This window comes from Pezoporus wallicus, unplaced genomic scaffold (assembly GCF_028554395.1).
Source record: "Pezoporus wallicus isolate ANWC-B61680 ecotype Strahan unplaced genomic scaffold, APGP_CSIRO_Pwel_v1 contig_5524, whole genome shotgun sequence".
Lineage (NCBI taxonomy): Eukaryota > Metazoa > Chordata > Aves > Psittaciformes > Psittacidae > Pezoporus > Pezoporus wallicus.
The window spans coordinates 2,161,303-2,174,907 of record NW_026636622.1 but is presented as its reverse complement, the minus strand read 5'-3'; the positions used below and the strand labels follow the sequence as shown (position 1 = coordinate 2,174,907).

At 41.0% G+C, this 13,605-nt stretch overlaps 1 protein-coding gene across 4 annotated transcripts in view; it reads right to left on the bottom strand.

Annotated features, from left to right (window-relative positions):
* Positions 1 to 13,281, bottom strand: part of LOC130594849 (WASH complex subunit 2-like) — a 36,382-nt gene extending 23,101 nt beyond the window's left edge. For 3 of the 4 annotated variants that reach the window (XM_057401071.1, XM_057401073.1, XM_057401074.1), the window contains exons 1-15: positions 13,196 to 13,281; positions 12,988 to 13,101; positions 12,468 to 12,632; positions 10,769 to 10,834; positions 9,929 to 10,102; positions 9,147 to 9,240; positions 8,675 to 8,733; positions 7,820 to 7,867; positions 6,431 to 6,535; positions 5,815 to 5,902; positions 5,411 to 5,479; positions 4,936 to 5,045; positions 2,873 to 2,942; positions 2,038 to 2,094; positions 77 to 241 (exon numbers count right to left, since the gene is read on the bottom strand). In XM_057401071.1, the coding sequence (XP_057257054.1) occupies positions 77 to 241; positions 2,038 to 2,094; positions 2,873 to 2,942; positions 4,936 to 5,045; positions 5,411 to 5,479; positions 5,815 to 5,902; positions 6,431 to 6,535; positions 7,820 to 7,867; positions 8,675 to 8,733; positions 9,147 to 9,240; positions 9,929 to 10,102; positions 10,769 to 10,834; positions 12,468 to 12,632; positions 12,988 to 13,101; positions 13,196 to 13,240 (1,429 nt within the window). In that variant the 5' untranslated portion in view covers positions 13,241 to 13,281. The remainder of the gene's footprint in view (positions 1 to 76; positions 242 to 2,037; positions 2,095 to 2,872; positions 2,943 to 4,935; positions 5,046 to 5,410; positions 5,480 to 5,814; positions 5,903 to 6,430; positions 6,536 to 7,819; positions 7,868 to 8,674; positions 8,734 to 9,146; positions 9,241 to 9,928; positions 10,103 to 10,768; positions 10,835 to 12,467; positions 12,633 to 12,987; positions 13,102 to 13,195) is intronic. The other variant, XM_057401072.1, reaches the window with a different exon arrangement.
* Between the last annotated feature and the right edge of the window lie 324 nt (positions 13,282 to 13,605).

The following is a 13,605-nucleotide window of genomic DNA, read 5'->3' as shown; positions in this document are numbered from 1 at the left end:
AACTCATTGATTCCTAACAGCTTGTCTTTTGATAACCTTTAATGTTTAATCTTCCACTTCACATGTATAGATGTACCTGAATCTGGAGGCTTTTTAGTTGTTCCCACAAAGAAGTCGTCATCATCATCATCATCAAACAGAACAACTTTCCCAGGCTGTTTTGGAATTTTCTCTGTGCTCTGTGCTGCAGAATTCTTCACTTTTTCCACAATTACAGTGGAACTGAAAACATCACTTCCTCCTGCAGGTCAGATGAGGAAAAGAAAAGCAACCCACACAAACATCATTGCCAGAGTTACCAAAAAGCTGAACTTGTGCCATAATAAGTGGAGCCAGGCAGAGTTTCCATCACAGCAACTTTTAATGAGCTTCTGCAGCAGTGCTGCATCAAAAGCATTAGCTAGAAACTTCTTGATAAAGCTGAGTCACAGACGGATAGCCCCTCCCTCTCACTGCAATCACTTCTTCCTCAAACCTTCTTATTTCCCTAGGAACAGCAGCCAGGTTCCACATTAAAGCTAGAAGACCCCACAGTCCCACACTGTTGCCCCTATGGACTTCCCAAACCATCATCCTACATTACTAACTAGTAAAGCACGCAATAGTGGACAAATTGGTAAGGTGCTTGGAGAGGAAAGGACAGGTGAATGAGTTCTCCCAAGGAGCTGCACTTGGTATGTAAGACAACCAGCAGTACTGCAGTGTGAGGCTAAGTTCAGTCCTGAGATTCCCGTGTGCTTCAGGTATGGCAGTGATCAACTGGTAACAACTGTTTCTTCTGTATCTGGTGTGCAAGTGTGCAGCCTCAGTGATACATGCATGCCAACAGATGGTCTGCAAACATTTAGGGGTTTTGGTAAAAACTGGCAGCCTGGTTCTAAGCCCGTCTTTTCGTTTCTTACCTGCAGATGCTTGAAAATGGCAAGAGGGAAAACAAACAAAACAATCCCCCCAAAAGAAAGAAAAAGGAAAAAAAAAAAAGTTTGGCAGGAAGTAGAACAACAGCTATTCGGTTAAAAGTCAGCAGACTGCATGAATTTTAACCAGCATTGCAGCAGTCTATTACAGATACAGTTTATCACACAACTAGAAACTGCCACAGGATTGGCAGGAACACAGCCATGAAGTTTGATTAATTATTAAGAAACCTCAAGTTCCTAAACAAACTGTTCCCTGCAAATGTGTTCATCAAGCAATTCTGAATAGCAAGGAAGCCTCAATCTTAGTCTTTCTCTGATGAATTTAGCCTGACTACAAGTTACTGAGAGAAAGTAACTGAAGACTTTGAATAAATGGCAGATACAACTTAATCCCTGACGAACTAAAACAGGACACTGTTAGAAAGGGTGGGTAAATTTACTGCTTATGTAACAGTACCTCCAAGAAAGTGAAGGATACAGGAAACCTCCATCTGCCCTTTTAAACTTTGCTACCAAGTCTTACAATTATGTAGAATGATAATTGCTGATGTATGTATTTTTGATCCTGAAGCAAAAAAGGCTGTATTTGTCTACATCCTCTAAAAACCATGCTGACTGAGGGCTCAGTTAACTGAAGCCATAGTCTTAAAATAGGCCTTTCTTAATAAGGAATAAAACTTAAAATTAAGGTAACTCAGTCAGGTGAAGACCCTACAGAGAGACAGAAATCAAGGTTAGTTAATTCAAAGAGAATGGTGACATGTTTCTTTTCATTGCTCAGCTTGAAGTCCAATATGCACTGCAGACTTAAGCTGTATAGTATCAGTTAAAATAACACACACCCTTAAAAGTCCATAGCCTAACACTGGAAGCTGACAGCTGCTAATACCTGCCATCAATGACCTCTATCTTCAGAGCTCCTACACAATCTTTATTATCCATGAGGCATGCTGCAGTTTAAGCTTAGCATGGTAGAAGCACCTGTATTTGTCACTAAGAATATGATCAAGCAATGTAGTGCTGCTGTGTTTGGACAGTTTCTTTAAAACCTCCCCAGTAGGTTTTAAAGAAAAGAGCATTTTGTGCATGAAGCAATTTGCTATTGAACAAATCATACCTGGGAACAGAGATACTGCACCTGCAGGAACTTTCTTTAAGGACTTTGTAGAGGATGCTGAAATCATAGGAAGTACAATACAAATTGGATGCACTTGTTTTATGCTGTCAAAGCCTTCAGAACTCTAACATAGAAATAGGAATCCAAGAAGACTTCTGAGCTCCATTCTTTTTTTCTCAACAGCTCTGAACTCTTTAGACATTCTCCTTGAACTTTTGTTTCTTTGCATATATATATATATATGTATCACTATATTTTCCCCTATGAAAACTCCACAAGACAGCTCTACTAAACTGAAGCTTATAAACATGATATGCATTTATACGTAGCATTATTTAAGAGTTCACATTCACACATTCAAAACCACTTTAATACAGTACACTCAAACCGGCTTAGTCTTACAACCTTGATCTGAAAATTCATCAAATACAATGCTTCAGTAAAAACTGCTGCAGTACAGAATGGGTGCTCAGACTCCTTAAGGGTCTAGACATGCAGCTAATGAGAAACTCAGACACGCATTAGTCTGCAAGAAGAATCTTTACTCCACTCCAACCCACAACTGGATCCTGCTATGTACTCTTCAGCAGCAGGAACCTAGTGCACACAGAGCTCTGCCAACATCAGTAAGGATATCCTTTCAGCTCCAGATAGTAGGTGTGTGCAAGAGATCATAATGAATAAGCACATTTAAAATTCAAGGAAAACACAGCTGTTCTCTATTAAGACTGGGAAGAAGAGATATGCCAACAATTGCTACTCTTTCTCTGGTAGACTTTCTAGCTTGGAAACAAAACAGTCTACAGGACTAGAAGAGGAAACAATTGGTTCTTACCATCACTTATTGGGACTCGCTCCTCTCTCTCTTTTGATTCTTCTCTTGGTGCTCCAGCAAAAAGATCACTCTGTAGATGAAAATGTAAAGGGGGGGGAAGTGCTGAATTTCTATTTTGTAGGAAAAGACAGCTGCTGATTTTTCCATGTTGAAGATCCACTTCTAATCCAAGACAGAGGAGGTAACCACCACTCCCTTCTCAAAAGGATGCCTGCACATATGTACTTAAATCTGGGTACTCTAGCATTAACTTGAGTGCATATATTCAGAAAAGTAGCTTTCTGTCTTCTAAAATTTAATTTACACTGATTATCAGGCTGTTTACTGCAGAAAAAGAAAGACCTTTTATTTGCACATCTTCAAGGGCTTACACCAATATACAGCTGTTCAAGGTTCCAATTACATCCTTCCATGCTTTCTTGTTGAAGCTTATGCAGTAAGGTTTGAAAAAACAAATCAGGTCAGGCCAAGCATAAAAGTACTCTTCAACTACACATGATTAAGAACAATGACTTATATTGTTGCTAAAGAGATGCTAAGACACCAGTATGGTGTAAAGATATACATTATAGCTCAAAAGCAGTGCTGGACAGTCCCACAAAAGTCCTTGTGCTCAGATTACAATTACCCTCTGCCAGCCCTCCCTGAGAATCCCAGGAAACCTCCGAATTTGTATGTACTGACCACTTCTATTTTTTGAAAGACTCACTCTTATGGAAGTAGGATATTAGAAGTTGCCTACCTGGAAGCTCAAAATGCATGGTCTTTGCATTAAGCTTTATAGAAAGAAGGCAGCAATACTTGGGAAAGAGCAGGAAAGCACAGGGCTGTAGCAGGGATGTCAGTGATTAAATACACATTGTCAGTTACTATTTGCTGTTGACCTTCTGTTGCTGCATTCTGCTACAAGGCCTCCTCCACTGCACAAAGTAGGTGACGATAAGTTACCTTTCCTAGATGAGTAACTGTCAGGTAACAGAAAACCAAGAACAAATATATGCAGGCAGGCAAAATCACAGAGAAATCTGCTTGGCTGCCGTGTGTCTATAGGATAAGAAAAGTACTCTTGGCAGTAAGTAACCAAGAGGCTTTAATGATAGCTTCATCTGAATTTGCACTGATACAAAGCCTCCTTACAAAGGCCTTCTTGCAAATCTCAGTTTAACACACCCCTTAGCTCCAAGGAACACCTGACTCATTCTAGTTGCACAAAGGAACACCACATCCAACAAAGGCTGCAGTTTGGCTACTATTCTGGACTAACTTTGACTGTTACCGATATCAGCTGCATGATTAAAATCAAAGGCAATCATCTGTTTTACATAGCTGTACTATCAGATTCTTAAGTATCCCCAACATAGGGCTTCTATTCCCTTTTACCTGCACAATGTTAAAACAGAAGTAAAAATGCACTTTGTGCCATTCCTTTATCAAGTCAGCTCTAGATACATAGCAGAAGAGCAATCTTAAGGTGAAATTTTCCTGCCAATGCATTAATTAGATGAAAGAACATAGCATAATTGCAATAGGGAACTTTCAACAACACAGAGACAGAGAAACCCAACAGCACCACTGTCCAGATATGGTACATGAAAGATAAATTGTGAAGGGCATCACATTCTCTTTTCTCTCAACCTTCTCCCACACCCAGGGAGAAAGAGAGAATCACAAAATTCAGTATTCACATAGGCATTTTAATAGAAATTTGCTGTTTTAAAATAAACAAGCTGTATGGCATATCTCTGGCATATCCAGAGATAAAAGTGAAGCAGTGGGTAAGCTCTGCTGGAATTAGAACCTGTCTAATATAATGCTGGAACCACACCTGCATCTCTCATAAGCACCACTGCAGAAGAGAGGGCTTTGTGTCAAGAGAAACATAAGTAGCTCATTCATGTAGTTCTGTTTCTCCACTGGAAAGCCACTGTTCCTCCACACTTGAATACTACCAAGCAATAAGATGCTGTTTTCCCTCCCTGCCTTCCAGAAGTGGGAATTTGTGGAGATCTTTTGTTTTTTAAAGGTGGACACACTCAAATTTCTCTTCTCTTCAGCATTCTCACCTCTTCATCATCAAAGAGACCTGTTCCACCACTGAAGAGGCCACCCCTAGACCCAAACGGTGTGAAGTCTTCATCAGTCAGTTTAGGAGGCTTGAAGATGTCATCTTCATCTAGAAAGCACAAGAACCAAGAGTTATAGTGGGACTGACCAAGTTTCAGGAAAGGGAATTAAAGAGACTACCAAAATAAAACCTGATTGGATTCCATCCCTTCTCTCTCATAAACATTATATGTACGGAAAAGTTGCTGTAGACAGACTGGGTTGTGTGTCGTTTCTCCACAAGACCACATTTAAGGAGGAACTCTAATCTTGCTTCTAGCATTGTTTTATAGGCACATCACAACCTAGGATGGTTTACACATTCACCTTGAAGGACAATCAAATATCCTACCCAGTTTCTAAATTACATGCCACAATTTCCTGTGTGATACCTCACAATCCAGCCCACAATTCAAAACAAAGAGGATAACTTACCATCTGATGGAACTCTAACTTCTTTCTTCTCTTTCAGGGTTTTCCTTGTTTTAGTCTCTGATGACAGGGCTTTAAAGGAGAAAATTTCAAAGCAAAACAGTCCACCTTTATTTGTAGCCTGTGATTAATCTATGGTAAAAAGAACCTTAAAGAAAAAAAACAAACTAACCAAGCTGACCTACACATAGCAATGTGTTTTCCACTATAACACTGGGTGAATTCCAATTGAATCCTTACAGTTATGGACAAAAAGGTTCTCAGAATGCGCAAGTGTCTTTATTTACTCTTGTTAGGCTTTCACCTAATACAGATCTAACTTCACATACTGTTACACAGGATCTCCTGTCCAACTCCTGAGTCCTCTGCTATCTCCCAAGAACTTATCAAAACTAAAGTTAGCTTACATGAACGTTCTTCATCCAGTTTGACTGGTATTTCTCGCTTGATGCGGGCTGCCAGCTCATCTGCAAATGATGTCGGCCTCTTCTTTTTCTGAAAAGTAGGGAGAAATAACAGCATACTCTTTATATACAATCCAGTGTATAAGTTGCAATTACAAATACTGTATTCTACAGCCTCAGTTGTACAATATCCTGCCTAGACTTTGACTGAAGCCCTCAGAAGAGGCAATTCAACTTTCTATTAAGAAACCAATTAGGAGATTATGCATGTATCAAGAGAAAAAAGGGGCCGTTTCTAGTCCCTTATGATCATATAATTTTTAATGTCACCTTGTTTTGGGAGCAGGACAAGCAAGAAGACCTTAACACACACAGATGCAACAAGTAATTTCTCAATAACCTTTCAAGATGGCTTTGATGACAGTTTAGGGTGCAGGAGTCCCTTAGTTTAAAGGGGCGAAGCCTGAACAATCACGTTGAAGATCATTCAGGATTTTTACAAGCCCTCTTACAGGACCCCATCCAGATAACTGAAAGCTACCATTATAATACCTCTAAGAACACTTTTTTTCATGAGCAAAGTCAAACCTCTCCTTCCAGCAAGGCAACAACTACTTACAGGCCTTGTGCTTTCATCTAAGTCTCCATCCTCATCTTCTTCTTTTTCAGAGTCAAAGAGATCACAGCCATCATAATCATCTTCATCACTCATCTGTGCTGTCCTCTAAAAAACAGTAATACCTTGTTGTGTTCTCCTGAAGGTGGCATACAAAATAAGCACAAAACTATATCTGCACAGATAAAATATTCAAAGCAAATTTCCTGAAAGGAGGGGAACATTCAGCCAGTTTGGGGAACTTCAGTGCTTTTGAGAGGTAAGGAATGAGTGCCACTAGCTTCAGGCAAGTTGTTGCATTCTCTAGTACACCCCTTTGCTGTGTCACTGAACATTTCTGTACCAGAGATGCAACTGAAGCCACTAAGACTAGTGACTTCACCAGGAGTGTACCACTATTAGACACAAGCTCAAACTGCTTTGGCTGTGCTGGTGCCCTTAGTTTATGAGCTGCTCTTTAAAGACATAGTATTTAGCCTTAACACAGGGACTTCGTGAACATAGTAAAAAATTGCATCATCTCGAGCTATTCCTAAGGTGGATAGCAAAATGACAGGCACAGAATGACAGCAGAATCCACATCTTGGATTCAGTCATATGAATAAGAAAAAGATGAAGTGAATCGTGAGCTACAGGCTGGCATGGGTAAGGCCCCAACACCCCAAAGATACCTCCTCATCCTAAAATACATCAGGAATACAAAGTTACCCTATGAAGGTCAATACAGCTGAGTGCCTTGTAACACTGTTTTATTAATGTTACAAAGATTACATTAAAAAAGGGTTGCTGTTTGGAACATAGTTCTTTCAGACTGAGGATACCCACATATAAGTCTTTCACAATAGCACATCTAAACACAGGTAAGATTCCTTCTTCTACTACCAATGACTAAAGTCAGGCTTGAATTTTTCAACCTAAACATTTCTTTTCCTGTTTCATTTGTTACCCAAATGGACATACTTTTCAAACATTCAATACTATTCACATCTTTGATTTCACCCAAACCGAACTGTTCCTTACTTCCTGCATAGCAGGTTTAGAATTTTAATTATAGGCCAAATAATCCCACCAGATCCTAGTTTTCCTGGACTAGATTCTTTAAACTCTCATAACTCCAAAGTAATTCCTGAGGAAAACACACAGCAGAAAACGCTATCCCACATACACTTTGCATCTCATTATGGCTTGCAAGCATGTCTTTAAGCCAAATCCAGGTTCAATTTCACAACTCAATGCCATCTGGTCAGGACAACCTTCTCATACAAAGTCATACAAATCAGGCTGAACAAAAGTTTTTAAGTGCTGTGTAGAGCTTTTCTTTCTTTCTTGCACCCTCACTGTGTCACAAGTGGAAAATCTTTCAGGGATGTACCAGGGTGTATATAACCATACCATCTTTTGGTCATCTTCACTAGGGTTTCCAAACTCATCATCTGATTCCTGGAACACAAGAGATCCAAAGACAAGTAACACACATTACTTGGTTCAGTAGCTAAGGGAGAGGGCTCAGAAACTCTGGCCTTACTTAAGTTTGGACATTCACATCTCCCACCATGACCTGACCAAAGAATTGTTTCCCCACTGCTCACCATCTTTATGAATGGAGCTCACTAGAATGTTATTAATCTAGTAAAGACAACAAGCTCCGACAGTGTATTCGAGTAACTTGAAGGGGATTTAACTTTAACTGAGCAAAGACACCAAAAGCAAACTCCCAAAAAAGGGAGTGCTTCCATAGCACAGTTACAAAGCAGAGACATCCCAGCCCAAGCAAGTGAAACATACCAGAAATAGTACTGTTCAAATGGAGCAGATTTCAGGCAAAGCCTAGAGATGCATTACTGACACCTACTTAACCTTTAAACTTGCTCCTGTTAAGTGTTTGTCCCATTCTTTGGCATGTAACTTACAACAGATTTGTTCTCCATAAATACAATTTTTGCTAAGAATCTGGTTTGCTTCACATTGAAATTAGGTGCAATGAAACACTTCGGTTTGAAGTATTCTACTACAATAGCAGCTAGAGGCAGTACCACTTTATTGTTCCTCTGAAAAGCTGCAGAGGAAACCACTGCATAAGAAAAATGAAAAGCACATTTGCCACAAATAGATACAGAGAATAGACATTGCACAATATTAGCCTGAGACCTCACATGAAAAAAACAAAATAGCAAATGGCCTCACACACAACCAAGGACTCATAAATGCTTGTGCAAAGTGGCTGGTACTCTGTCACTTGTCACTCACCTCTTCGTCCTTGTCTTCACTGTCAATTACACTTCCACGATCGCTATCTACTGATCCTTCTATTTTAAATGCAAAAGAAAAAAAAAGTTAAGATCAGATATGACATCCATGCACAGAGATACGTGGTCACACTATCAACAACATCTTTAAAGGCTTTGTGAAGAACACTAGAAATCAGGTGGAAAAGAGAGTGGTTTGGAAGAGCTTTGAAGGCTGCTGAAATTTTAGAGCTTTGTGTTTCTAATACACAGAGAAGAAATTAATAAGAAGTTACTGCTTTGTGTCCCAGAAAAGTGGTTGTTACAGGATTTTTCAGCAAATTGCACATTTTTCCCCCCAATTAATTACAGCATGCATCTAAACATGCAAGAACACTATGCAGTGTAACCCAAGCTGTGAGTTAAAACAGACCTAAGTCACAGATCAAGAAGTAGTTACTTGCTTAGGAATAATGGGTCATGTTAGCACACACCTTCACTAGAGAGATCTCCAAGGCCAACATCATCTTGTTCCATAAACTGCTGAGAACCAATCAAGTATGGTAAAGGCCTGTCAATATAGAGATCCTGGAAAGAGAATGCATCAGGTCTTTTTGATATTTAGGGACAGCTCTGCATTGTTGACAAAGACAGAAGTTTTACACACCCCTTTTTTTAACTCAAGGAAGATACAAGCTTGTCTAAAAAAGGGTCCCACCAGACACTTGTTTCAAGTATGCCTGCAAACGGGTGGGCCACCTGAAGTTTATTCTTTTCTAAGACTGTCAAAGAAGGGGTCTATTTGTGTGATCACAATTTGTTTCTAGGTGTCATCTAACACAAGAATATCCTTGCAAAGACTTGCAAGCATCAGTCTTATCCTGAATCCAGCACCTAGTGTTCTTAACTACCAGAAGAGTAAAAACCACCTATGAAGATACGGTTTGTATCTAAAGAGCATGAAATTTCAAGGTCCCACTCCACCCAGAATTGAGGCTTCTCTTTCCAAGTTCACTGTCACTAAAAATTAGTTCCCTTTAGGGTGGCATATCTTAATGCTAACCCAACTGAAAGACAAGTAGGCTACACAAGGAATAGCTCAGCAAGGAACACTTCTCCTTCAGATGTAGTCATCCAATCCTCTTTTTAGGTAACAAAAATCAATTTTACACCAATGCACAATCAGTTTTACAGTGATACTGCTGACAAATGCAAAGAGCAAGTCCAACAAAGCGAAACACAAACCCATGCTCCCAGCAAGAACAGGTCTCTGTACCTTTGGCTCTAGTATCAGTTCCACCCTTTCATTATTTTCTTCCTCTTCTGAGTCGGAGTTGCCTGCTTTGATGTCTAGCTGTTCAAACGCACTGTCCAGAACTTGCAACCCATAATTCACTGCTTCTTGGATTTTGGGGATCAGATCAGCTTCTTTCTGTTCTCGTGTCTTTTCCTTTAGTAATAGGAACAACACATTCTCATTGCATTTGACTTAAGACTCAATCTCACTGCAATATGCATACAAAATTTTAACTTCAAAGTAGTACAATAAAAGCTTTTCCATATATGCAAGAGAAAAACCTTCAGAATCTTCCTTTTTTGTTTAACTTAATTAATCTTTATCACTCTCAGAAAAAGAGATGTTCTAAACATCCACAACAGCACAGTACTGTATTATTCATGCTTCCAGCCCATCAAGGGAATATTTATGGTATTACACACCTAGACTGTAAGATATATTAAAAAGCTCTCTTGAGTTTTTATCCCTGGGAATTGTACTCAGATTCTGCTTCCTCAATCTCGTACCTCTGAATCCAGTAAGAAGGCCAAAGTTCTCTCACTGAAAAAAACTGCATAGCCATTTGAAAATCAACACATAAATCCTGACTACTGGGCAGAGTATTGAGCTTGGGGAGGCCCTAACAGATTGCCATATACTGTAGTAGCCTTCAATGTTATAGTAAATTTTATGTTTGAATGACATAGACTGCAACTTCACGGAGAAAGGTAACAGTTTGATTTGTAAGGCGTAAATGTCCACAAAATAAGTTTGAAAATGAGAAAGCAGACAACATCTGCAAACACACTGACAGCATTCAGGGCAGCTAAAATTAATTACCTGCTCTGTTTTGTCTCCAGCATCAGCTTTGGGAATAGGTTCTTCCACTTCTTCATCATATACTCTCTAAAAAGTCAAGCAAAATTAATTCAAGTAAGAACAATATAAGTTGCAAGGGCTAAACCACAGGCACCACCACCAAAATGAAATGCACTGCTAATGTGCTATTAATTGCACATTAATTCAGTGCACATTTAAAAAAAAAGGAAGCCATGGATGATGCAAAGCATTTCACAGCCTCCTTCACATACTGAAGTCATCATCAGGCAGCCTCTCAACCCAACTGAGGCAATTCAAAACTGGAAATGTCCCTGCAGCAGCAGAAGACAAGCTGACCATTTAACCCTGTTCACAGATTGACTTGAATATGTTTTAAAAAAGCATGTTTTAACTCCCCTAACATAAAGCTATTCTAGAAACCTCCAAAGTCAAACCTAAGTTTAGTTGTGAGCTGTCTATTTTCTCTTTGTTTTCTGTCATTTAGTAGCTTTCCTTCTTAGCCTTTACCCTTCTCCTGTACTTACAGGGAAGGTTTACTTCCTCCCTCAGCCTTCAGTTTGTTCTGATGATCCCCCCTATCCAGCTCTTTAAACAGTCTTTTCTAGGATCAGCTACAAGAAAACATAGGGAAATAAAAATAAAAATAAAACAAAGATCTTCCTTGAACCTGCAAACCTAAATCTAAGTCTCTCAAACACAAGCACAGCTATCTCCTGAGAAGAGACAGATCTCCCACATTAATTAATTAAGAACTAGAAACGAGGACCTATTTCTGTACACTTAAATTTGGGAACAAACAGCTTCAAGCACCAAGGTTTTAAGATGTTTGGTACAAACTGTTCTCATCAGAATCATTACACTGAACAGCAAAGTTAGGCCAGAAAACACATTGCAGCTCTGGAAAAAAATCTAACTACCACCAAAAAACCCCGAACCAGAAATCCAGTTTTCCATCATCTTTATCCTCTGCCAGTATCTTCCCAATAACAATATTATGGCTTCAGATAAGACACATGTGGCCTGAGAACAATGCTGATCAAAACAAAATACCTACTAAAACTTACAGTGCTAAAAACCCCTCCACAAATGTAAAAGACTGTTAAAGCTCTACATCTTAATTATACACATGCTCCTAGTGATACAGTGTTGTAAGCAGGCTTTCAAGTCTACCTTACACCTTTCTAAAATAGCAACATTCATAAAGTGGGAACATTAACCAACAAATATGCTTATCAGCTAAAAATGTAACAGACAACTGCCTGCAGTCCAACACCTTTAATGCCAACTGCTTTTAGCATTAAATAACACCTCTGGCCAAATTTACTGCACCGTATAACATTCCTCTTATGTAAACAGCTAAGTGTAGAGAGATGCTACATTCATGCTGCCTGTAAAGCTAGACCATGACATCCCAGAGATCCCAACTCATTCACAGTACTAAAAACAAAACTCTGACTTCCATGACACATATAAACAAGGAAGGAAGATAACTCAGAAGAGGCAAAAGAGAATATACTGATATCAGATAGTGCATTACTCACAAAATTAGGACATCCTTTAACAGAATACAATTAAAAGCTAATTAATCTCTAAATTAACATTAGACTTGCGAAAAAGTCAAATGACTTCTCCATGTTACAGTAAGGGACAACACCAATGTTTGGAGTACAAGCTTGATGGTGTGCAAGAACATACTCACGTTCTCTATGAACTGTGTATTGGACAACATAAGAAAGTCATTGAAGACATTATGAAGGCGACAGTCTGTGGCTTTCGTTTCGCTAATCAATCCATCTACTTGCTTTTTGATTTCATGAGTCCTGGAAATTGTTTGTTGTGAGAACTCTTGTAGGAAATGCAGCAGCTGTTTACAACAGGGGAAAGAAGTAAGTCAGCATCCAGCTCCTTTTCCTCTTGGCACCGGTTATCACACGCAGAGTTATCACGCACTTCAACGGCGCATCAAAATAAACACAGTTGAGAAGAAAGAACCCACATGCACCCAGGACCAAGCCTTTTCCTGCTCTGTTTCCACTTCAATCTGCTTCTCCTTTCAGGCCAACTCCTCATTTTATTTTTATCGCCCGGATCTGAGGTTTTAAGCAACAGCAGGCCGCCGCTCGGGCCCGGGGTGAGCAGGACCCGGCCCCTCCTTACACCTCCCAAGCCCCGTTCAGCATCCCCCCGGTTCCATGTTCGGTCCCGGCCGCACCGCTTACCCCGGCATCCGAGGCCAAAGACCAGCTCTGGCTGCCCTTACGGATCTCCTCCAGCGACCAGGGCCGCTCCCACACCGGCGCCGGCTCCGCCGCGTCCCGCGGGGCCCCATTCATCTGCGTAAGAAGGGGAGAAGGCCAGAAGGGCAGTGAGCCAGGAGCCCGGTGCCACCACCATACCCGGCCACAGCAAACCCGCCCCAGCGCTAACCATGGCGGCAGGCCGCACTTCTCCTCTTGCGCCCGCCGGCGCCATCCGCCCGCCCGTCAGCTGAGAGCCGTCACGTGACCCGCCCAGCACGGGCAGGGCGGTAGGGGGCGTGGTGCTGCCGCTCGAGTGCCAGGCAGGGCCGGGCTCGGCCGCTCTCTGTCGCGGGGGACCCATGGCAGCCAGGCACAGCAGCTGCCGGCAGCAGCGGGCTCACGGTGGCTCTCGCCCGGCCTCACACCAGCCACCGCAGCGGGCTGAGCCTGCACCAGCAGGGTAAGGGAGGACTGTATCTCCCAGGCGTGGGGAAGGGAGAACCACGTGGGAGATGGCTTCGAGCACTGCAGCTGCCTCTAGGATCTGGCACCCGTGGCTAGGAGGCTGTTCATGGCTCCTAAGAGACACGAGTGCAG